Raw genomic sequence first — 25,589 nt, 5'->3', positions numbered from 1 at the left:
ATGTCCCTAATCTGGGTGAATAGGCCCCATCTCTATCTGCTCGTAATGTCCCTAATCTGGGTGAATAGGCCCCATCTCTATCTGCTCGGAAAGTTCCTAATCTGGGTGACTAGGCCCCATCTCTATCAGCTCGTAATGTCGTTCTGTGTACACAGTGCTATCACTCATCAGATAACTGCGGCAGAGAAGACAAAGGGACATTATACAATTTCCTAGACGAATGTGGAGCAAACAGAGGTGTAACTGTGCGATCAATGCCAGGTGCAAGTGCTGATCTCCTCCACCTTCACCCTATTTCTGGAGAACCTTAAGCCCATGTGAATGAATCAGCTCTGTGTATGATAATATCCGATAAACTATACCATCATTTCCCATAAATCCCTGGATCATTCCATATGCAGGTGAATTAGTTGGATATGATCACCATTATCTTCTGAGCTCCACCAACGACTGAGGTGGAAGGATACAGACTTTCCCACTGTTCGTGATGAGTAGCACGCTCTCCAACCTTCAGTATTTAGGTCTTCGACGTTTTTAACACTTTTTCATAGGGAACATTGCCCAAAAGACTCCATCAAGGAGAACCAGTACCTTCTCAGAACATGACTCAATATTAATGAGGAGCAAAAATTTTGAGTGCTGTCCTCAGTTGATGGCCTTTGGTTTGGCTTCTCACCTGAGTCATGTTTCGAAACTCCTAACATGGATATTGACTTAAAGGGCAGACAGCCTTGGGGGGGAAGTAGAGAGACAGTTCTCTTCTATCTCGGAGCATGATCAATACCTCACTCCCTACTCTCTGGATCTGCACCAAGAAAAGTGATAAACATGTTTTCCCCTGCATTGTGACCTGCTTCGTATGAAGACGAAGACCTGCAGTCATGTAGCATGTTTACTGTGCAAACACATAAATCAGTCATCTCACGAGATGGAGACATATGGTACATATGGAGACCCGAGTTCAATGACCTCTAGGACGCTCATGCCTACAGCGCTTCCAAATTTACTAACAGTGGGTTTTAACAAGTTGATTGGACCCTTGCCGATTCTTAAAAGAGTGTCAAGTTTGGAAAACCCATTTTCACGTAACCTAGTTGACAGGTCTTCTGTCCTGGATTCTGGTCTCTTGAACTGGACGGCTTGGCTCAGATAACCTTTGATTTGGAAGGACATGGTGCAATGCGTTATTTCTCCTGCGGTCGCGCTGTAAGAAAATTGAACACTTCCTGTGAAATGCTGATCGCTGGAGGTCCCAATGGAGGAACATGTTGTAATCAGCTTACTTGCCCTTCTAGCAAGTAGGGATTGTCCAAAGTCTAGAAGCCTTCTATGCTTACAGTACCACAAATCAGGCAAGGATCCAAGAGATTGAGAGGAGCTTACGATCGGAAAGACCTTCTGACCATGACATGATCTCTGTGGACCTCCACAATAGGCCAGATGTCACCATCTTCTGCTATCACTTCCATCGACAAAATTTTGTAATAAATTTGACCTCCATAAGACAATAATAAATTTGAGTATTTGACATCTCTCACTGCCGCTCGTCTTCGGCCCTGGTATGTCATCGCTGAAGGATCTGTCCGCTGTGTTAATATTTGGTTCTGATGAATGTTCTGTTACGAGGCCACGTTGCTCCTGGGGTGAAGAAATATTGAATTAACTGGTTGATAAGGTCATCGGCGTTCTAATATATGTGCATGTGGATTTATTTTCAAGGGCGGTAATGTAACTAATCAGGGGAGAAATTGTAACCAGGTCTGATGTCTGGACTCAATCTACACTTTCCCCTCGGATGTTTTAGCATTGTGGTCTGATAACTGGGTACTAGTCGAAGGTCTTCAGCTACGGGTCAGCAGTGGGGGGGGGGTCGTATACTTACATAACATGGGACCAACTGTACAAAAGTAAAAGATACCGACCACTGGTATCACCACAGTCAGATTGGATTATCCCGTTCTGCAGATCAGCAAAAAGATTGTGAACTTTCGAGGCACAATCATCAGAAATATTACAGCGCTGCCGCTGTGTGCTAAAAACGGGCGGCACACAAAGAGGATGTAATGAGACATAATCATTTTGTGCAGGAAATACTAAACAAATGTAGGAACCAAAAACACAATCCAAACATCCCCTAAGATATGTGAGAGATAAATAACAGATAGATTTATTATTTAGCCTTCAGATATAACTAATCACTGCTGGTCAGTAGACTATCGGTCCCGCTATATAGATGTTTTTGGTGGCATGATATATTTTGACTGCAGTTTTTCCACTCTTGAGGAGTTCTCCACTTGGTTGTGCATCACGGAACAGATCTTCATCTCGTCAAGTTCTTCTTTGAAAGATCTGTAGTAGATTTTTGGCACCAGTCATGGAAGGAGGTGCCAAAGAATCTACTGTTATTTAGGAACCTTTCAGAAATCACCACTGGTCAGTAGACTGTATCGGTCATGCTCTACTGACATGTTTTTGGTGGCCCGCCGCCAGCTGAGTGATTTTTTTGGCTGCAGTTTTACTAGTCTTGAGGAGTTCTCCACTTGGTTGTGCTTCAAGGCACAGATCTTCATCTCGTCAAGTTCTTCTTGAAAGATCTGCAGTACATTTGTGGCACCAGTCATGGTAGGAGATGCCAGCAAATCTACTGTAAGGTCTACAGCCCATGTATTGATTGCAGTATAAAATTCTACAGTGTGAGCAGAATGTAGTGATGCAGTGGCTGATTACTGCCAATCCTACATGACCTGACAAATGGGTCATCTATGTCATATGTAGTGCGTCTAGTTCTTCTTAGCACCACATAATCAGTGATCATGTTTTTCGAAGGTCCACTCGGAATGTTTGGCCAGTTATGTCCTTCATCCTTGCCAGTGTTGAGACGCAACTCCCCTCACATAATCTATAAAGTCCAGCATCACTTTAAGAAGCCTTTGACGAGGTCATGACATGGCCCCAATTAGAAGCCACTGTGTCATTGCCCCAGCTCCGTTCTTCTCTGCTGCGCTCTCCAGAGACGTTCTAATCCCATTAACCTGCTTATTTTCCACCCACGAAGGACTGAATGTCAACAGCAGGCGTCTGTGAATAGAAGAGGTGGGTGGAAAATGAGCTGCACATATAATAGGTCCCGAATACTTCTCCAGATGCCAGATCACAGCCGAAGCCCAGCTGCAGTGGAGAATATTAATGTTATTTCTGAGGTGTATTTACATAGTAACATAATAACATAGTTATTAAGGTTGAAGGGAGACTTTAAGTCCATCTAGTTCAACCCATATCCTATCCTAACTTGCCCTAACATGTTGAACCAGAGGAAGCCAAAAAAAACCCATGTGGCAAACAGTAAGCTTCACATTGGGGAAAAAAATTCCTTCCCGACTCCACATACGGCAATCAGACTAGCTCCCTGGATCAACGCAACACTAAGGAAACCAGTGTATATACCGTAATAACAGGGAGGCGCTGTGTCAGGACAATTGCTCAGAGTGGGACATCATTTTTTATCAATGGGTCCTACAAACAGTTTAGAATATCTAAAGAAAGGTCAAGCCTGACTCCATGTGGTCTCCTGTCCATGTGGGATCCCATTGTACATATGAAGGCTCAATAGATCCATCTCCAGGCTGGAGACCAGATGTTGGAAAAGGGCAACCATCACGGCTGAGGTGGTCTTACCTCAGATGCTGGAGTAGACACACGTGAACCTCTTCATAGACACAGGTCAACTGTAGGATAACGTTACCTATCATCTACCACCCGCTTCTGCTTTGTCCTTCCTTTGAATGTAGCTTCACCTGTACTAGTGCAGATAACATTAACATGATGCCATCTCTGATGGCATCCTCTCAGACTTTTTTAATGCCGGCACGGTCATCTTGCTAGCCTTATGACTAAGCCATCTATCTGGGCTCTGCTACTTAAAGGTGCCCGTCTGCTAATCTGATGACTCCACTATACAAAGGTACCTGTCTGCCAACTTGGCTTTACTAATTGAAGGTGCTGTCTGCACACTCGGCTCTAATGTTCCGAGGTGCTGTCCACATTCTCGATTCTGCCATTTCAAGGTACCTATTTGCTTACATGATTCTGCTCCTGGTCCTACATTTAGCTCCACTATTCCTCCCTGATCCACGTGCCACCCATTAAATCCAGGGGTCAAGTCACTGATGCAGCTCGGCTGCCCCATATGTTGTCTGGCTCATCCAACTCCGCTGCATCAACATCTCCGATCCGTGCTTCTAACCTTGACCTACGCCATCTCACAAAGTGAGCCATAACAGGTCATGATCTCTACCTCCTCAGCTCAGCAATATATCCTTACAGCTTTCATGTGGCCCCACAAACCTGAGCTTACCATACCCGGAGGATGAAGGCATTGAAAGAAGGGGCTGAGGGGTTTATACCACCACCATTACTTTGCTTGGCTTGTGGTTCTACTCCTCCTTTTACAATTTCTTCACATAAATATAATGAATCATATACAACCGCAGACGCTACTAACAAAACCACGCTGTGTGACTATCCTTTCCTGGAGGTGGCCTCACTACGCCCTATAATAAAGGCCTCACCCACGAATGTACCAGATGGGGCGGGCAGGCCTGGCATAATATAATTGCCATTCTTAGTAATGGGTAAACAGAACCTCGGAGCTCAAAAAGATTGGGAACGACTGAACAATTGGTTCATAAATGACAATTAAACTGAAAAATGTTCTGCACCCCTGCCTAAAATGTGTGAAATTGCTGTGCAGTGTTGGATTTTAGGCTCCGCAAAGCACAACTATGAATAAAATGCTGTATATTATGTAATTGGCTCTGGCTCTCTGCAATCTGTAATAGTCCTGGGCCCTGACTCTTTACCAGGAAACTTTTCTTATAAAAAGACCTTTCACCTTCCAACTAACCAGGACAAGGAGCAGATAAGCTCCTCCTAATAAAGAAGCTCCTCCTTATAGAGAAGCCCCTCCTCTTGATAAGCTCCTCCTAATACAAAAGCTCCTCCTAATAGAGAAGCACCTCTTCTAGATAAGCTCCTCCTAATAGAGAAGCACCTCCTCTTGATAACCTTCTCCTAATACAGACTCTTCTCCTAATAGAGAAGCTCCTCCTCTTGATAACCTTCTCCTAATACAGACTCTTCTCCTAATAGAGAAGCTCCTCCTCTTGATAACCTTCTCTTAATACAGACTCTTCTCCTAATAGAGAAGCTCCTCCTCTAGATAAGCTCCTCCTAATACAGAATCACCTCCTAATACAGAATCTTCTCATAATAGAGAGGTTCCTCCTCTAGATAAGCTCCTCCTAATACAGAATCACCTCCTAATACAGAAGCTCCTCCTCTAGATAAGCTCCTCTTACTATAGAAGCTCCTCCTATAGATAAGCTCCTCCTCTAGATAAGCTCCTCGTAATAGAGAAGCTCCTCCTCCAGATAAATTCCTCCTGTTAATAAACCCCCCTTATGATACATCCTAAAAAACAGCAGAAAGAAGGCAGCACCGCCTACCTGCCCAGGTCTTGGAACAAATACACTACAGGATGCAGCCAGCTTATATAGAAAAGATGTTGGCAACACAGGTGCAAATTACCAAATAGACAGCCACTCACCACCTACCCATTCATGGAGGGGGTGACTGCTTAGTATACATTTGCCCAATAAAGGCCTGTATAGGGCGCTGTTCACATAGAGGTAATGCATAGTGTCTGGTTCTCAGCCTATTAGTCAGGCCCCCTACTAATCGATTAGGCGGGATGACCAGCACACTCTCAAAGCATCCCCGTGTGAACACCCCTGCATACAAGACCAAACGTGCTGGGCGTGGCAGCACCCTGAAAAATATAGTGCACAAAATACATAAAAATAGTGAGGTATTGGTCGATATATTGGCCACTTGAGAGTCTTATCACTAATCTTTATTGTGCAAATGTCTACTAAGCAGTCACCCCTTCCATGAATGGGTAGGTGGTGAGTGGCTGTCTGTCTGGTATTTTGCACCTGTGTTGCCAACATCTTTCCATATGGGCTGGCTGCATCCTGTAGTGCATTTGTTCAAAGACCTGGGCAGGTGAGCGGTGCTGCCTTTTTTCTTTTAACTGTTTTTATTAATTTAACAAGGAAAAGGGGTACAAACAATTACAGTATGTTCATGAGATTAAAACATAATCCCACTTTTTCCCTTATCCCACCCCCTTCCCCTTCCTGCAAATGTCATCATTTAAAAAGATTCCTTAAATTGGTGCGTGTCCTCCGATGCTTTGTAGCAAGTACCATCTGGTGCTCTCGAATTGTTTCCTAAGTCTGTTCCTAGACTCTGTATCCAAGGATGGAACCAAAAATGACCATCTGGTGAAGAACTTCTCTGTTAGTATTTCTTTGTTGGTCAAGGTTTCCAACCAGTCCATTTTAACGATTTTGACGGAACATTTGAGTGTAACCATTGATGTAATATACTTTTTCTTACTGCTGAGGCCCAAATCACTAACATGGCCTTGGTGTGCTTTGGTAATACTCTTGGGGTCTCCTCTAGAATATTAAAAATATCCCATTGCGGGGTGAGAGGGAACTCAAAACCACTCAATTGTTGTAACTCAGAGTGAATATCACGCCATAACTTTTGAATTTTTGGACAACCCCACATATGATGGTAGATGTCAGTATTATGTAAACCACATTTTACACATTGATAAGAATTTGTAAGAGACATTCGGGGTAATATAAGCTCTATGTAGCAATAATATGGCCATGTTGGTATAACTATTATATGGAATAACTTTCCTTTGTGTCTCAGTAGCTTCTAATATATCTCCCACCTCCAGACCTTCCATGTCCCGTACCCATCTCGCTGGACCCGAGGTTTTGGCCTCCCAAGACCATTCCTTCCGCAGAGTGGAATATATGGTGCTAGTTGACACCAAATGAGACCTACCCGTTCTGAGAAGGGTGTCCAACCTAAGAACCAGACTACGTGCCTGCAGGAATAAGAACGGCCGTCCTTCAAATACGGGATACCGCCTCGTCAAAAGTGATCGTAGAGAAACTATGGTCTAATAGATCCACCCCAAGAACGCACTTCTGTTGTGCCATAATTTCATAGATTTTAGGTGGTTTACCTTTCAAAAATAGTGGGTTACCTCGAAAAGGCTGGAACGGTGACAGTCTATCTCCCAAATTACACCATTTCCTCCCTCTTCTCCAGGACAAAATAGTACTGGATGATCTCTAATTTCATCAGAGTTCCTCGTTAGTCCGATGTAACAAGGCCATTAATGAAATATGTGGGTAAATCTGCCCCTCTAAGGTGAGTATTGGCGAAGTGGGATGTCCCCCGCATCCAATCTATTACACATCGTAAATTGGCCGCTTAGTTATATCGGACAATATCGGGGAAGTTAATGCCCCCCTCAGATCTTGGGAGTTGTAACTTACATAACTCAATACGTGAGCGACCCCCCACTCCCCATATAAACTCTCAAAATGTCCTATTCAATAGGTTAATGTCCGATTTTGATAACAGAAGTGTTAATGTTTGAAATAAATATAATAATTTAGGAAAAATTATCATTTTAATTAAGTGACATTTCCCAGTAAAAGACAAAATGAAATGTTTCCAGGAGTTGAGGAGACTAGTAACCTTATTAATAATGGGTCCATAATTAAGGCAATACAATTTATGTGGATCCGCTGGGAGTCTGATGCCCAGATATCCAATAGACTCACTCCTCCCGCCCTGAATATCGCTAATGCTTCTGACTTATTACAATTCATTTTAAAGCCAGTAAGATGTCCAAATTCTTCGATTGTCGAAATTATGGTTGGGATAGCTTGTGTTGGGTTGGCAATAAATGATAAAATATCATCGGCAAAAGCCAATAATTTTGTTTCCGTGCTCCCTGTAGGAATCCCATGGAAATCCGGCATAGTTTGAAGAGTTCTCAACAAGGGATTATCGCTGTTCTTCTATTATAGGTTATCAATTTCCCATGTACAAACCCCGTCTGATGTGGTGAAATTAGCTCAGGAATAATCTGCTGAACCCTGGTCGTCAATATTTTGTCAAGAGTTTAATATCTGCATTGAGCAGTGAGATTGGGCGGTATCCCTCCACCTGCAATGGATCTTTCCCAGGCTTAGGAAGCATAATAATACAAGCCACATTAAATCTGTCTGGAATATAACCCTTTTCCAGGATTCTGCTGCCTTTTTTCTGCTGTTTTTTTTTTAATTTTTGGAGGATTTTAGCTTTTTGTGGGCTCTTATGATACATCCCCCTGCTAAGCGACCCTGAAAATAAGCCCTGTACATGATAAGCCCCTCCTGTAGATTAGTCTCCCTCTTAATAAGCCCCTCCTATACATAACTTCCTCCTGTAGATAAGCCCAGCCTTCAGATAAACCTGTTGCACAGAGAAGTCCATCCTACAGGTAAACTTGTCCTAGGAATAAGTCCATCCTACAGGTAATCCCGACCTAGAGACAAGCATAATTCCCTCCAATAAATAAGCTCATCCCGCAGATATGCCCATTTCATGACTAAGCCCATGTTTTATATAAGCTCCCCTGTAGATAATCCCAATTTACAGATAAGCTTGACCTACAACATCTCCTTTAGATAAATCTAACTACAAATAAGCTCCATCTGCAGATAAGCTCAACCAATAGATAAACCCAAACAATAGATAAGTCCAATCTTCAGATAATCTTGACCTACAGCTAAGCCCTACCTTTAGATAAGCCCCCACCTACAGATACGCTCATGCTAGAGATAAGCTTGACCTACAGATAAGCCCTTCCTTTAGATAAGCCCCCACCTACACATAAGGTCATGCTACAGATAAGCTTGACCTATAGATAAGCTCTTCCTTTAGATAAGCCCCCACCTACACATAAGGTCATGCTGCAGATAAGCTTGACCTATAGATAAGCTCTTCCTTTAGATAAGCCCCCACCTACAGATAAGCTCATGCTAGAGATAAGCTTGACCTATATATAAGCTCTTCCTTTAGATAAGCCCCCACCTACAGACAAGCTCATCCTACAGATAGATAAGCTTGACCTACTACAGATAAGGCCATCATGCAGGTAAGTTATGCAGCAGCTAGATTTCAGCTTTGAGTCTTACTGCAGCTTTGCAGGACACCCCCTGACACAGCAGCAGCTCCTGCATGTCCTCTCTTGTCACCCACAGGTCTCCTGGTTATGTAACATGGCCGCCTGGAGTGATGATTCACCCAGAAGAGAGGATGGCAGCAAGAAGAGGATGAGAGCACGAATAAACATGGCTGGTAAAGAAGAACCAGAGTTAAATGGGAAGTCCACAGTCAGTGCCTCCTCCCGGACTCATGGTAATTACCACAGGACGCCATTATCTACCGAAAACAGTGAATGGACAAGAAATTGCAGATCCATCAACAGCAGCTCGTCTATGGTCTCCAGGAACAGAAAATAATGGGAGAATGAGCAGGGTGACAGCAGCACAGAGTGTTTCAGGAGAGCAGTGTGCTGGTCTATGGGGGTCACAGAGGGAGATATATGGTGGAGGAGCAGGGTGACAGCAGCACAGAGTATTTCAGGAGAGCAGTGTGCTGGTCTATGGGAGTCACAGAGGGAGATATATGGTGGAGGAGCAGGGTGACAGCAGCACAGAGTATTTCAGGAGAGCAGTGTGCTGGTCTATGGGGGTCACAGAGGGAGATATATGGTGGAGGAGCAGGGTGACAGCAGCTCAGAGTATTTCAGGAGAGCAGTGTGCTGGTCTATGGGGGTCACAGAGGGAGATATATGGTGGAGGAGCAGGGTGACAGCAGCACAGAGTATTTCAGGAGAGCAGTGTGCTGGTCTATGGGGGTCACAGAGGGAGATATATGGTGGAGGAGCAGGGTGACAGCAGCACAGAGTATTTCAGGAGAGCAGTGTGCTGGTCTATGGGGGTCACAGAGGGAGATATATGGTGGAGGAGCAGGGTGACAGCAGCTCAGAGTATTTCAGGAGAGCAGTGTGCTGGTCTATGGGGGTCACAGAGGGAGATATATGGTGGAGGAGCAGGGTGACAGCAGCACAGAGTATTTCAGGAGAGCAGTGTGCTGGTCTATGGGGGTCACAGAGGGAGATATATGGTGGAGGAGCAGGGTGACAGCAGCACAGAGTATTTCAGGAGAGCAGTGTGCTGGTCTATGGGGGTCACAGAGGGAGATATATGGTGGAGGAGCAGGGTGACAGCAGCACAGAGTATTTCAGGAGAGCAGTGTGCTGGTCTATGGGGGTCACAGAGGGAGATATATGGTGGAGGAGCAGGGTGACAGCAGCACAGAGTATTTCAGGAGAGCAGTGTGCTGGTCTATGGGGGGTCACAGAGGGAGATATATGGTGGAGGAGCAGGGTGACTGCAGCACAGAGTATTTCAGGAGAGCAGTGTGCTGGTCTATGGGGGTCACAGAGGGAGATATATGGTGGAGGAGCAGGGTGACAGCAGCACAGAGTATTTCAGGAGAGCAGTGTGCTGGTCTATGGGGGGTCACAGAGGGAGATATATGGTGGAGGAGCAGGGTGACAGCAGAACAGAGTATTTCAGGAGAGCAGTGTGCTGGTCTATGGGGGGGTCACAGAGGGAGATATATGGTGGAGGAGCAGGGTGACAGCAGCACAGAGTATTTCAGGAGAGCAGTGTGCTGGTCTATGGGGGGGTCACAGAGGGAGATATATGGTGGAGGAGCAGGGTGACAGCAGCACAGAGTATTTCAGGAGAGCAGTGTTCTGGTCTATGGGGGGTCACAGATGGAGATATATGGTGGAGGAGCAGGGTGACCGCAGCACAGAGTATTTCAGGAGAGCAGTGTGCTGGTCTATGGGAGTCACAGAGGGAGATATATGGTGGAGGAGCAGGGTGACAGCAGCACAGAGTATTTCAGGAGAGCAGTGTGCTGGTCTATGGGAGGTCACAGAGGAAGATAAAGGGTGGAGGAGCAGGGTGACAGCAGCACAGAGTATTTCAGGAGAGCAGTGTGCTGGTCTATGGGGGGGTCACAGAGGGAGATATATGGTGGAGGAGCAGGGTGACAGCAGCACAGAGTATTTCAGGAGAGCAGTGTGCTGGTCTATGGGAAGTCACAGAGGGAGATATATGGTGGAGGAGCAGGGTGACGGCAGCACAGAGTATTTCAGGAGAGCAATGTGCTGGTCTATGTGGGGTCACAGAGGGAGATATATGGTGGAGGAGCAGGGTGACAGCAGCACAGAGTATTTCAGGAGAGCAGTGTGCTGGTCTATGGGAGGTCACAGAGGAAGATAAAGGGTGGAGGAGCAGGGTGACAGCAGCACAGAGTATTTCAGGAGAGCAGTGTGCTGGTCTATGGGAAGTCACAGAGGGAGATATATGGTGGAGGAGCAGGGTGACAGCAGCACAGAGTATTTCAGGAGAGCAGTGTGCTGGTCTATGGGAGGTCACAGAGGAAGATAAAGGGTGGAGGAGCAGGGTGACAGCAGCACAGAGTATTTCAGGAGAGCAGTGTACAGGTCTATGGAGAGTCACAGAGGGAGATATATGGTGGAGGAGCAGGGTGACAGCAGCACAGAGTATTTCAGGAGAGCAGTGTGCTGGTCTATGGGGGTCACAGAGGGAGATATATGGTGGAGGAGCAGGGTGACAGCAGCAGAGTATTTCAGGAGAGCAGTGTGCTGGTCTATAGGGGGGTCACAGAGGGAGATATATGGTGGAGGAGCAGGGTGATGTGATGTCTGCCTGCGGTCTGGGCTGCAGCCAGACAACACCCCAAGAAACACTGATACCCTTTACCCCTATACAGGGATCTGGATTTATAGCAGAGCCCAGGAGGCGCTGTCTGAATAGGAGCAATGACCAGAGCAGGACGGTCGCCAGAAAGGTGTTCCAATACAGGACACAGAGGCAATGATATCCGAGACTAAACCAGTCAGGCAGAAATGGTATAAAAACAGTAGACAGTAGCAGAGTCATAAACCAGGAGAGTCGCAGAGGTACAGAATCGTTAGGCAGAAGCAGAGTCAGAATCCAGGCCGAAGTCAGAGTCATAAACCAGGAGAGTCGCAGAGGTACAGAATTGTTAGGCAGAAGCAGAGTCAGAAGTCCAGGCCAAAATCAAAGTCAGTCAAACAGTAATTCACACAGTAACACGCAGGGGAACCAAGAATATATCCGGCGGCCTGCAAGAGCAGTCCCAAGGTATTTGAGGGTTCAGGTCATCCCTCACAGGCTCCTGGGGTGAAGATATCATCCGGACTGCCCCCAGGACCAGGCTGGATGGTGATGCACCAGCTCCTTCATGACTGATAGAGGAGCGAAGCCTGTGTCCAGTGGACGCCTGCGCAGGAGCCTCATAGCTATCGCCGCCATCACTCGGGGTTGAAGCACAGCGCCTCCCAGAGACCGAGGCCGGAATCGCAGGCCACGAGTCAGAGGTGATGCGACAGTCCGGCGCCTCCTAGTGGTCGAGGCCGGGACAGCAGGCCCTGAGTCTGACGGTGACGTGACAGGAGCACAGAGTATTTCAGGAGAGCAGTGTGCTGGTCTATGGGTGGGTCACAGAGGGAGATATATGGTGGAGCAGGGTGACAGCAGCACAGAGTATTTCAGGAGTGCATTGTGCTGATCTTGGAGCACAGAGTGATCTCAGTGTGGTAATGTCAGGAGTCGTGATGTCCTGTGTGATCTGTCCCCTCCTGCAGGATGTTGCTCCTCACTGTATATTCTGTATATTATATATATTTACAAGAGAGGAGCCAGTGCAGATGTGCAGAGACTGTGACGGAGCCGCGGTCAGACCACCGGAGGAATGGGACTGAGCCGGGGGGTGGGAGGCTCTGACATTACTACCAAATACTGGACATGTGATACTGTCTGCTGAGCCGTGTATCTAATCCTCTCCTGTGTGATACTGACTGCTGAGCCGTGTATCTAATCTTCTCCTTTGTGATACTTACTGCTGAGCCGTGTATCTAATCTTCTGTGTGATACTGACTGCTGAGCAGTGTATCTAATCTTCTGTGTGATACTGTCTGCTGAGCAGTGTATCTAATCTTCTCCTTTGTGATACTGACTCCTGAGCTGTGTATCTAATTCTATCCTGTGTGATACTGACTGCTTAGCCGTGCATCTAAGTGGCCTCATACTGGGGGTATTGCTGGACTACGTGGCCTCATACTGGGTGTAGAGCTGGACTACGTGGCCTCATACTGGGTGTAGAGCTGGACCACGTGGCCTCATACTGGGTGTATTTCTGGACCACGTGGCCTCATACTTGGGGTATTGCTGGACCACGTGGCCTCATACTGGGGGTATTGCTGGACCACGTGGCCTCATAGTGAGGGTATATGTGGACCACATGGCTTCATACTGGGGGCATTGCTGGACTACGTGGCCTCATACTGGGGGTAGAGCTGGACTACGTGGCCTCATACTGGGGGTAGAGCTGGACTACGTGGCCTCATACTGGGGGTAGAGCTGGACTACGTGGCCTCATACTGGGGGTAGAGTTGGACCACGTGGCCTCATACTGGGGGTATTGCTGGACCACGTGGCCTCATACTGGGGGTAGAGCTGGTCTACGTGGCTTCATTGGGGGTAGAGCTGGACCACGTGGCCTCATACTGGGGTAGAGCTGGACTATGTGGCCTCATACTGGGGGTAGAGCTGGACCATGTGGCCTCATTCTGGAGTAGAGCTGGACCATGTGGCCTCATACTGGGGGTATTGCTGGACTACGTGACCTTACTGGGGGTAGAGCTGGACTATGTGGCCTCATACTGGGGTAGAGCTGGACTATGTGGCCTCATACTGGGGGTAGAGCTGGACTGTGTGGCCGCCCAATGCCACACTGAGGATGGTATTTGTGGAAACATGAAGCACATGTTGCGTCCTGACATTACACTTATCAGTGGTACAGTGTAATAGTACTGTCCATGGCCTTTCTCCGGACCCCCGAGCTCATCCCAGAGATATAGTACTAATTATAAAACATCTGTAATCTCATTATCTACTAATTACCTGTAGCTCACCATTGTCTAGTATTTATTTCTATCTCTCATTACGCTCTGTCCCAGTAAAGGGGGTTTTACACATAGCGATATCGCTAGCAATATCGCTATAACGTCACTGATTTTGTGACGTTATAATGATATCGCTAGCAATATCACTATGTGTGATACTTACCTCCGACGGGCTCCCCCGCTGTCCATCGCTGATCGCGCGAGAATGTTCGGCTCCATTTCTCGTCGGCTGCTTCCTGCTGGGCTTCCTGTGGCGCCGACGAGCGACGCGTGGAGGCAGGCGGGAGGACGTCTGGATCGCCACGTCTGAAAGGTAAGTATCGTCCGCTGCGTCGCTGCTGCATCGCTGTGAGATCTGTCTGTGTGACAGCTCACTAGCGATCATTTAGTGATGCACCAGCGATCCTGACCGGGTCGTATCACTGGTCAGATCGCTGGTGCATCGCTAAATGTAAAAGGGCCTTAAGACTATGTTCACTTTCCCCTTGAGAGAATGATAACTTTCCCCTTGAAACAATGGTCACTTTCCCCTTGAGACTACTGTCACTTTTCCCATTCAGAAAACCCATCTTTCCTCTATGTTTCTCATTCCGATAACATTGTATCTCTACTCCCAACGGAGCAGTAACCAGTAAAGCCCCCGTTACACACTGCGATATCGCTAGCAATATCGCTGTAAAGTCACCGATTTTGTGACGTAGCAGCGATATTGCTAGCGATATCGCTGCATGTGATACTTACCTCCGACCCGCTCCCCCGCTGCTCATCGTTGGTCGCTGGACCATTCCTCGTCGGCCACTTCCTGCTGGGCTCCCTGTGGCGCCGACGAGCGACGCGTGGACGCGGGCTGGAGGACGTCAGGATCGCCGCGTCTGACAGGTAAGTAGCGACCCCCGACCTCTGCGATGTCGCTGGTGAGATCTGCCTGTGTGGCAGCTCACTAGCAACCACTTAGCGATGCACAAGCGATCCATATCGTTGTCGGGATCGCTGGTGCATCGCTAAGTGTACCCTAAGGAGTGAGGACCGTGCCCATAGCGGTACCAGTGTCCATATACTGACATAAACCTTATACTTTCCTCCCTCCTTGGGGGGCCTGCGTCTTTATATCCCCTCTCTATGATGAAATAAGGGCAGGACTCATCCAGCACTGCGCTGATAGCATCTGGTACGGAGGGTGCTGATGAAGGGGAAAGTATTGGTATTTTGGGAATTTTAAGCACTAATTCAGAATTAATAGGATATTACTACATTTTATTGATTCTAGATCTCACAGTCCTGGGTCGGAAATCGGCGTTTCCTGACTTTAGTTTTGGTAAATTACGGACGTCCTTGAAGGTGACCCGAGCCGTTGCTGTGCCAGTATTTGCTTAGCCCTGATCTCCGAGCTTCATCGGCACCTCACAACCCGATATCACATCTGTGGAACAGCCTTGTCCTTGTTTGCACTTCTTATGGACTGAAGCCAGCGCGGCTCCGACATTTTACATGTGTCTGACGAGCCTTGTGACCGGAGGGATAAGTGAATAACACGTGTGCCCAACGTGTGGGGTGATACAAAGCGACACAAGCATAGGGACCATGGCGTAAAGCTCTGAACGCGGGGAGCAGACGCATAAATCATGTCAGCTACAAATCCACAGTTAAGAATAAGAATAAAGCCGACCATCAATCAATGTCTGACCCATGAAGGAGCCTCCTTTTAGGATGAGATATAAATCGGCTCAGCCCGGGTCTATAGGACTTAGAGGGATCCTACAGAAGCATTCCTGTCAAATATTCGTCTTATTACTAATTCAATGTGGAAAGTTTGGCGTTTCCTAACAGTCCCAGAGCAGCGACGATGCCGTGTAGTAAAAGCCACAGGGACTCGCACAAGGTGAGTATCCGGATTACGCAGACCTCACTGAATCATAGCTTCACTTTAACCTACAGCAATAAAAATCCTTCTCGTGACGAGATTCTGATCAAGTGTCACCAGCTAAAGGTGATATATGTGTGTGTGTACACACCAGCCACTGACAGTAAAACCACCGCCATCATACTGTGCAGCCCCACTGACAGTAGTATCCGACACCGCAACATTAATTGCTTTAAAGAGTCACTGTCACTTTAATTTTTTTATTTCATAAATGAATAGAACACATGAAAATAGGAAATTATGTAAAAGATCTCATCAGAGCGATCGGCTTCATCCTCCTCCTGAACTCTGAGTTTATGGCAAAAATCTGCATTCTGGGAAGATAGCTGGTTATATTACTGAGATGGGAGACAACAGCTGGTGCTTATAAACTTCTATGGAGGAAGGTAAGAGGGGGAGGGGCTGGAGGCATAAACAGACAGGGGGAGGGGCTAGAGGCATACAGAGGGGAGGAGGTAGAGGTAGAAATAGACAGGAAGAAGGTAGAGACATACAGTGGGGGAGGGGCTAGAAGCAGACACAGAGGTGGAGGGGCTAGAGGCAGACACAGAGGGGAAGGGGTAGAGGTAGAAAAAGACAGGAAGAAGGTAGAGACATACAGTGGGGGAGGGGCTAGAGGCAGACAGAGGGGGAGGGGCTAGAGGCAGACAGAGGGGGAGTGATAGAGGTATACACAGGGGAGGGGCTAGAGGAAGACATGGAGGGGGAGGGGCTAGAGGCAGAAACAGAGGGAGGTGCTAGAGGCAGACAGAGGGAGAGGGGCAAGAGGCAAACAGACAGGAGGAGGTAGAGACATACAGAGGGGGAGGGGCTAGAGGCAGACAGAGGGGGAGGGGCTAGAGGCAGACACAGAGGGGGAGGGGCTAGAGGCAGACACAGAGGGGGAGGGGCTAGAGGCAGACACAGAGGGGGAGTGGTAGAGGTATACACAGGGGAGGGGCTAGAGGAAGACATGGAGGGGTAGGGGCAAGAGGAAAAACATGGGGAGGGGCTGGAGGCAGAAACAGAGGGAGGTGCTAGAGGCAGACAGAGGGAGAGGGGCAAGAGGCAAACAGAGGGGGAGGGGCTAGAGACAGAAACAGACAGGAGGAGGTAGAGACATACAGAGGGGGAGGGGCTAGAGGAAGACAGAGGGGGAGAGGATAAAGGCAGATACATACAAAGGGGAGGGGCTAGATATAAACTATAGTGGGGAGGGGCTAGAGATAGACAAACTATAGAGGGGGAGGGGGTAAAGGCAGACACATGGGGAGGAGATAAAGGAATGCAAAAGAGGAGGAGCTGGAGGCAGACAGGGAGATGCGTTATAGGCAGATGCAGAGGTGAGGAGCTAGCGCAGACACAGAGAGGGGGAGGAGCTAGAGGCAGACAGAGGGGAAGGAGCTGGAGGCAAGCACAGAGGGGGAGGAGCTGGAGGCAGACAGAGGGAGATGATCTAGAGGCAAGCACAGACAGAGGAAGAGGAGCAAGAGGCAGACAGAGGGGAAGGAGCTGGAGGCAAGCACAGAGGGGGAGGAGCTGGAGGCAGACAGAGGGAGATGAGCTAGAGGCAAGCACAGACAGAGGAAAAGGGGCAAGAGGCAGACAGAGGGGAAGGAGCTGGAGGCAAGCACAGAGGGGGAGGAGCTGGAGGCAGAGAGGAGGAGCTAGAGGCAGACACATACACAGGGAGATGAGCTAGATTCATACAGAAGAGGAGCTAGAGGCATACAGAGGAGCTAGAGGCAGATAGATACAGAGGGGGAGGAGCTAGATGCAGATACATACAGAGGGGGAGGAGCTAGATGTTTATAGAGGAGGAACTAGAGGCAGATAGAAGGGGAGGAGTTGGAGAAAAGCACAGAGAGAGGTAGAAACTAGAGGCAGAGGGGGGAGGAACTAGAAGCAGGCAGAAGGGGAGGAGCTGAAGGCAGACACATGCAGAGGGGAGGAGATGGAAGCACAGATACAGGGGAGGAAGCTAGAGGCAGATGCAGGAAGGGTGAGAAGCTAAATACACACACATTAAGAGGAGGATGAAATAGGGACAGACACAGATATTCTCCTATAAGTTCTCCTGAAATGACAACTACACTTCTCCATAGAAAGCTATGAGCACCAACTGTCATATCAGTACTGGGAAAGTCTTTAACTATTTAAAGGGGTATTCCCATCTCCAAGATCCAATCACAATACTGTACGTAGTGGGTGTAATGATAATATTAGCAAATACCTCCAATTAGAAAAAATAGTCCTTGTGATAAGCTATGTCACTCATTTCATGTGCAGGGCACTGCAGCAGTTGGATACGACCACTTATATAGTGACAGCTGTAAGTGGTTGTAACCATGGATCCCTAAGCTACTGCAATGCCCTGCAAATGGGGTAAGCAGCATAAATAATAAGAACTATACATTTTTAATTGTAGGTATTTGCTAGTATTATTATTATTACACCTACTACATATTGGGATAGGATCTTGGAGATGGGAATATCCCTTTAAGACAACTTATCAGTGAATTCAGAATTTTGAGAATGAGCTATCAGTCCAGGAAGAGAAAAAAGTGAATTTCTCTAGTAAGAATCTTCTCTTATTTTCATGTGCATTGATTTATGAAATAAACTCATTAAGTCCTGAGCGTTGTTTGGTGCGACCCCTCAGTCGTTATCGTCGTTATCCCAGCACATCCCACCGGGTGGAGATTTGGGGTCATCACTGTCATGGTCTTCAGACCATTCCTGACGATCAATATGCTGTTGATCATGGAGCAGCCATGAAGGACGGCCTGTACAGTGTTCAGTATGGTGGTACATGCCACATGATGTCAGGACACAAAGCTCCCTGCAGAGCGTTGCTCCATCCCTTGGCCTCTGCAGGTTGTCTTCTCCTTCTGGAGTATTTCTGTTCCCATCTCGTCCACAGGTGACGCTCATGCACCTCGCTGTCCATGTCATGTAATACTTCAATTCACCAGACCAGGACAACTTCTATTTCTCCACATTCCACGTTGGATGCTCACAGACTCATTGTGGGAGTTTTTGGGGTGGACTGGGGTCAGACATGACCGATCTGTGGCCTTATGAACCGCCACCTACCTGACGACATAAGTGGCACATCTTATTTGCCCGGTGTGCATCATGCGTCACCATGATGATGTTATGTACGACCTACAAATCAGAAGCGGTCCTGCGGAGTCCACCAGGTAGGAGGCGGTTCACAGGCTCCCGTCCCGCGGCCACTGAATACTCCTACGGCGTCTGGACCAGTGTCCTTCGCATTGCTCACTCATCTCTAGTAAAAACCACTTGACATCACAAGACCCGATGTATATTAGGAATCACCCAACAAGGCCTTTTAAATATTAAGAACACCCAATAAGACCCGCCATATACCAGGAATACCTCAGAATACCTGCTGTATACCAGGAACTCCCCACTAGACCAGCTCTATACTGAGATCATCACACAAGACCCCCGACATATACCAGGAACTCATCACAAGACCCCCTGTATACTAAGATCATCACACAAGACCCGCCGTATACCGGGAACAGCCCACAAGACCCGCCGTATACCTGGAACAGCCCACAAGACCCGCCGCTTACCTGTAACAGCCCACAAGACCCGCCGTATACCTGGAACAGCCCACAAGACCCGCCATTTACCTGGAACAGCCCACAAGACCCGCCGTATACCTGGAACAGCCCACAAGACCAGCCATTTACCTGGAACTGCCAACAAGACCCGCCGTTTACCTGGAACAGCCCACAAGACCTGCTGTATACCGAGAACACACCACAAGACCTACTGTATACCGGGAACACTCCACAAGACCTGCAATATACTGGGAACACCCCTCAAGACCTGCTGTATACTGAGAACAAACTAGACCTGCTGTATACCGGCAACATCCCACAAGACCTGCTGTATACCGGCAACATCCCACAAGACCTGCTGTATATAAGGAACACCCTACTAGATCCGCTGTATACCGAGAACACCCCACAAGACCCGCCGTATACCGGGAACACCCCACAAGACCCCCGTATACCTGGAACAGCCCACAAGATCCACCATATACCGGGAACACTCCACAAGACCTGCTGTTTACTGGGAACACTCCACAAGACCCGCTGTATAACGGGAACACCCACAAGACCCCCTGTATACCTGGAACAGCCCACAAGATCCACCATATACCGGGAACACTCCACAAGACCTGCTGTATACCGGGAACACTCCACAAGACCTGCGGTTTACTGGGAACACTCCACAAGATCAGCCATATACCGGGAACACCCCATAAGACCTGTTGTATACCGAGAACACACAACAAGACCTGCAGTATACCGAGAACACCCCACAAGACCTGTAGTATACCGGGAACACCCCACAAGACCTGCAGTATACCGGGAACACACAACAAGACCTGTAGTATACCGGGAACACCCCACAAGACCTGTAGTATACCGGGAACACCCCACAAGACCTGTAGTATACCGGGAACACACAACAAGACCTGCAGTATACCGAGAACACCCCACAAGACCTGTAGTATACCGGGAACACACAACAAGACCTGAAGTATACCGGGAACACCCCACAAGACCTGTAGTATACCGGGAACACCCCACAAGACCTGTAGTATACCGGGAACACCCCACAAGACCTGCAGTATACCGGGAACACCCCACAAGACCTGCAATATATCGGGAACACTCCACAATTACTGCCGTATACCGGGAACAGCCCACACGACCTGCTGTATACCGAGAACACACCACAAGACCTACTGTATACCGGGAACACTCCACAAGACCCGCAATATACTGGGAACACCCCTCAAGACCTGCTGTATACTGAGAACAAACTAGACCTGCTGTATACCGGCAACATCCCACAAGACCTGCTGTATACCGGCAACATCCCACAAGACCTGCTGTATATAAGGAACACCCTACTAGATCCGCTGTATACCGGGAACATCCCACAAGAACTGCTGTATACCGAGAACACCCCACAAGACCCGCCGTATACCGGGAACACCCCACAAGACCCCCGTATACCTGGAACAGCCCACAAGATCCACCATATACCGGGAACACTCCACAAGACCTGCTGTATACCGGGAACACGCTACAAGACCTGCTGTTTACTGGGAACACTCCACAAGACCCGCTGTATAACGGGAACACCCACAAGACCCCCTGTATACCTGGAACAGCCCACAAGATCCACCATATACCGGGAACACTCCACAAGACCTGCTGTATACCGGGAACACTCCACAAGACCTGCGGTTTACTGGGAACACTCCACAAGATCAGCCATATACCGGGAACACCCCATAAGACCTGTTGTATACCGAGAACACACAAGACCTGCTGTATACCGAGAACACCCCACAAGACCTGTAGTATACCGGGAACACACAACAAGACCTGAAGTATACCGGGAACACACAACAAGACCTGCAGTATACCGGGAACACACAACAAGACCTGAAGTATACCAGGAACACCCCACAAGACCTGCAGTATACCGGGAACACACAACAAGAAGTATACCGGGAACACCCCACAAGACCTGCAGTATACCGGGAACACACAACAAGACCTGAAGTATACCAGGAACACCCCACAAGACCTGCAGTATACCGGGAACACACAACAAGACCTGCAGTATACCGGGAACACACAACAAGACCTGCAGTATACATGGAACACACAACAAGACCTGCAGTATACCAGGAACACCCCACAAGACCTGCAGTATACCGGGAACACACAACAAGACCTGCAGTATACCGGGAACACCCCACAAGACCTGCAGTATACCAGGAACACGCCATAAGACCTGCTGTTTATTGGGAACACTCCACAAGACCTGCTGTTTACTGGGAACACTCCCCAAGACCCGCTGTATAACGGGAACAACCACAAGACCCCCTGTATACCTGGAACAGCCCACAAGATCCACCATATACCAGGAACACTCCACAAGACCTGCTGTATACCGGGAACACTCCACAAGACCTGCTGTTTACTGGGAACACTCCACAAGATCAGCCATATACCGGGAACACCCCATAAGACCTGCAGTATACCGAGAACACACAACAAGACCTGCAGTATACCGGGAACACCCCACAAGACCTGCAGTATACCGAGAACACCCCACAAGACCTGTAGTATACCGGGAACACCCCACAAGACCTGTAGTATACCGGGAACACCCCACAAGACCTGTAGTATACCGGGAACACCCCACAAGACCTGTAGTATACCGGGAACACCCCACAAGACCTGTAGTATACTGGGAACACACAACAAGACCTGCAGTATACCGGGAACACCCCACAAGACCTGTAGTATACCGGGAACACCCCACAAGACCTGTAGTATACCGGGAACACACAACAAGACCTGCAGTATACCGAGAACACCCCACAAGACCTGTAGTATACCGGGAACACCCAACAAGACCTGAAGTATACCGGGAACACCCCACAAGACCTGTAGTATACCGGGAACACCCCACAAGACCTGTAGTATACCGGGAACACCCCACAAGACCTGCAGTATACCGGGAACACCCCACAAGACCTGCAATATATCGGGAACACTCCACAATTACTGCCGTATACCGGGAACAGCCCACACGACCTGCTGTATACCGGGAACACCCCACAAGACCTGCAGTATACCGGGAACACACAACAAGACCTGCAGTATACCGGGAACACCCCACAAGACCTGCAGTATATCGGGACACACCACAAGACCCAGAATGCTGGAGATGCGCAGACCCAGTCGTCTACACATTACAGTTTGGTCCTTACCAGAGTCACTCGGATCCTTACATTTGCTCATTTTCTAGCTTCCAACACATCATGGTCAATAACTAACCATTTTTGCTTCTTACTGTTTCTCATCTCTTCACCTGTCGGTTCTTTTAGGGACTTTTTACACATGTGAGATATGAGGCGGACTCCATGGTCAATGCCACATAACGTCTGCTGACATTTTACATTCTACAGGCTATTTCTCTGCTTTTTTTTAATCCAAACTGCAGAAGAGATAAAAATCAGCCTCAGAACTTAGTAGCTACCTCCAATTACTACACGGCAAATCTGAGGTTTAGCCCCAGATTATTGGGCACCATCAGCACGACCACGGGACGACCGCGACGTGAAGCAGCAAGTGTGTAAATGTAATAATCTAGAATATAGCATTGCCATTATTTCATGTTAAAAAAAATTGTATTGTTGCAAAGAATTTTTTAACTAATTTTTTTTTTTTTTTTTTTTAAATTTCCTGAATTCTGGGTGATTTTTCTCATCGCTTATGTCACTTGATAAAATCTTATTAAATAGGATCTGACATTTAAAAACTACAGATAAACGAACGAAAACTTGGAAAGTTTCATTGATTAATTTAAAATAATGCAAAAAACAAAAACAATATAACACGATAAAAAAAAAAAATCAAAGTTCTTACCCAAAACTTGGAGCCCAGTTTCCCGTCAGTGCCACAGAAAGCTTCCATGATTTCCTGGAGAAGAGCGGCTCGCCGGGAGCCGTGGTAAATGCCCTGTGTCAGGGAATGACATCCACTCCGGGTGACAGTGGTACTCCCAGGGCGGGTGACTTGTGTTTGTGGGTGATGAGAAGCTCCTGGCAGAGGGATGGCTCCTGACTTCTGCTTTTATTTTTTCTGTTGCATGGAGCGATGTGCAGATGGTGCAGATTCTGAGAGTATTTCCTGGTTTTTTACAACCTCCTCTTCCTCCTCCTCCTTCATTGAATTTGATAGTTCCCCTCCCTCCATGATGTGACCATTTCTCCACACCCAGCTCCAGCTGAGGAAACGGTAAAATATTCCTGCCTCTCTGGAATAATGTCAAGATATCGTGAGGTGACATCACGACAAAGCAGATGGTCCGCGTCAGTCCCGGACACTGTACGCAGCAGATGGTGTCATTGATAAACGTATTAATCTGTGTTTGGAAGCCGAACTCTTATTATAACACAGCTGGTGGCTCATCTGAGACATGACGGGAAGATGAAGGACTGGTGTGTATGATGCCGGCAGCAGAAAAATGATCATTACTACTGATGAGCGAGTATACTCGTTGCTCGGGTGTCCTCCGAGTATTTTGGCGTGCTCGGAGATTTAGTTTTCGTCGTTTCATCTGCATGATTTGCAGCTGCTGGACAGGCCGAATAGATGTGAGGAATGCCTGTTTATTAGAGTATACTCGCTCATCACAATAATCTAATGCTATAGGTGCAAAGAAAGAAGACGTCCAGTTTATACCGGTAGTACATGTACAATTATACACAGAAGATGCCCAGAATATACCGGCAGTAGATGTACAGTGCCTTGCGAAAGTATTCGGCCCCCTGGAAATTTTCAGCCTTTTCCCATATATCATGCTTCAAACATAAAGATACCAAATGTAAAGTTTTGGTGAAGAATCAACAACAAGTGGGACACAATTGTGAAGTTGAACAAAATTTATTGGTTATTTTAAATTTTTGTGGAAATTAAAAAACTGAAAAGTGGGGTGTGCAATATTATTCGGCCCCTTTAACTTAGTACATTGTTGCGCCACCTTTTGCAGCGATTACAGCTGCAGGTCGCTTGAGGTATGTCTCTATCAGGGTCCAAGGATTGGCAGGCACCGGTAGCGGATGCAGGAGACCTGAAGGAGGATGTCGAGGGACCTTATTTCCGGCGCAGGTAGGGCAGGAGGCGATGAATTCCAGAACGTCTTTGCGAAGTGAAGGCCACCAATAATAACGAGAGACTAGAGAGAGAGTCTTCTTGACTCCTGCATGTCCAGACAACTTAGACGAATGGCTCCAACGTAGAACCTTTACCCTGTCTTTACTTCGAACAAGGGTTTTACCGGAAGGTGGAGACACTAAGTTCAGTGGAGCCAAAGTAAGGATTTTGGCAGGGTTGATGAGATGTGCCGGACCCTCTTCCTTATCCACTGATAAGATCGACCGTGAGAGGGCATCAGCCTTGATGTTCTTGTCCCCGGGTCGGAAGTGGAGTTCGAAGTCAAAACGTACGAAAAACAACGACCATCTGGCCTGCCGTGTGTTAAGCCTTTGAGCGACTGAAGGTAGGCCAAATTCTTGTGATCCGTGAAGATGATGAACGGATGGATGGCCCCCTCGAGAAGATGACGCCAATCCTCGAGAGCCATCTTTATGGCCAACAGTTCTCTATCTCCAATGGCATAGTTTCGTTCAGGAGCGGAGAAGGCTTTAGAAAAGAACCCGCAGGTGAGAGTACGTCCAGAAGAGGATTTTTGCATCAGAACAGCTCCAGCACCCACTGAGGATGCGTCAACTTTGAGAATAAAAGGCCTATTGGTATCCGGGCGATGGAGTACAGGAGATTTCGCAAATTCTTGCTTCAAGAAGGCAAGGCAACTGTTAGGTGGAATCATAACTGGCTTAGTGATCGGACCCAAAGAGTGGTTCTAAATGGCTGACACATACAGTTGGAAGAATGTCTCAAGTGGGGTACCACAGGGCTCTGTCCTGGGCCCTGTATTGTTCAACATCTTTATCAACGATTTAGATGAAGGCATTGAGGGTAAACTGATTAAATTTGCTGATGACACAAAGCTAGGAAGGATAGCTAATACTAGAGAAGA

At 47.7% G+C, this 25,589-nt stretch overlaps 1 protein-coding gene across 4 annotated transcripts in view; it reads right to left on the bottom strand.

The window, feature by feature from the left end:
* Positions 1–23,691, bottom strand: part of ABCC3 (ATP binding cassette subfamily C member 3) — a 75,530-nt gene extending 51,839 nt beyond the window's left edge. For 2 of the 4 annotated variants that reach the window (XM_073579814.1, XM_073579815.1), the window contains exon 1: positions 23,414–23,687. In XM_073579814.1, the coding sequence (XP_073435915.1) occupies positions 23,414–23,461 (48 nt within the window). In that variant the 5' untranslated portion in view covers positions 23,462–23,687. Of the gene's footprint in view, positions 1–23,413 lie in introns of all 4 variants that reach the window. The other 2 variants (XR_012233021.1, XR_012233020.1) reach the window with 2 other exon arrangements.
* Positions 23,692–25,589: the final 1,898 nt, after the last annotated feature.

The sequence above is a fragment of the Dendrobates tinctorius genome, unplaced genomic scaffold, assembly GCF_039654945.1.
Source record: "Dendrobates tinctorius isolate UK_male_01 unplaced genomic scaffold, ASM3965494v1 ptg000063l, whole genome shotgun sequence".
Taxonomy (NCBI): domain Eukaryota; kingdom Metazoa; phylum Chordata; class Amphibia; order Anura; family Dendrobatidae; genus Dendrobates; species Dendrobates tinctorius.
Note: the sequence above shows the minus strand (reverse complement) of the source record. Positions and strands in the feature narration are given on the sequence as shown.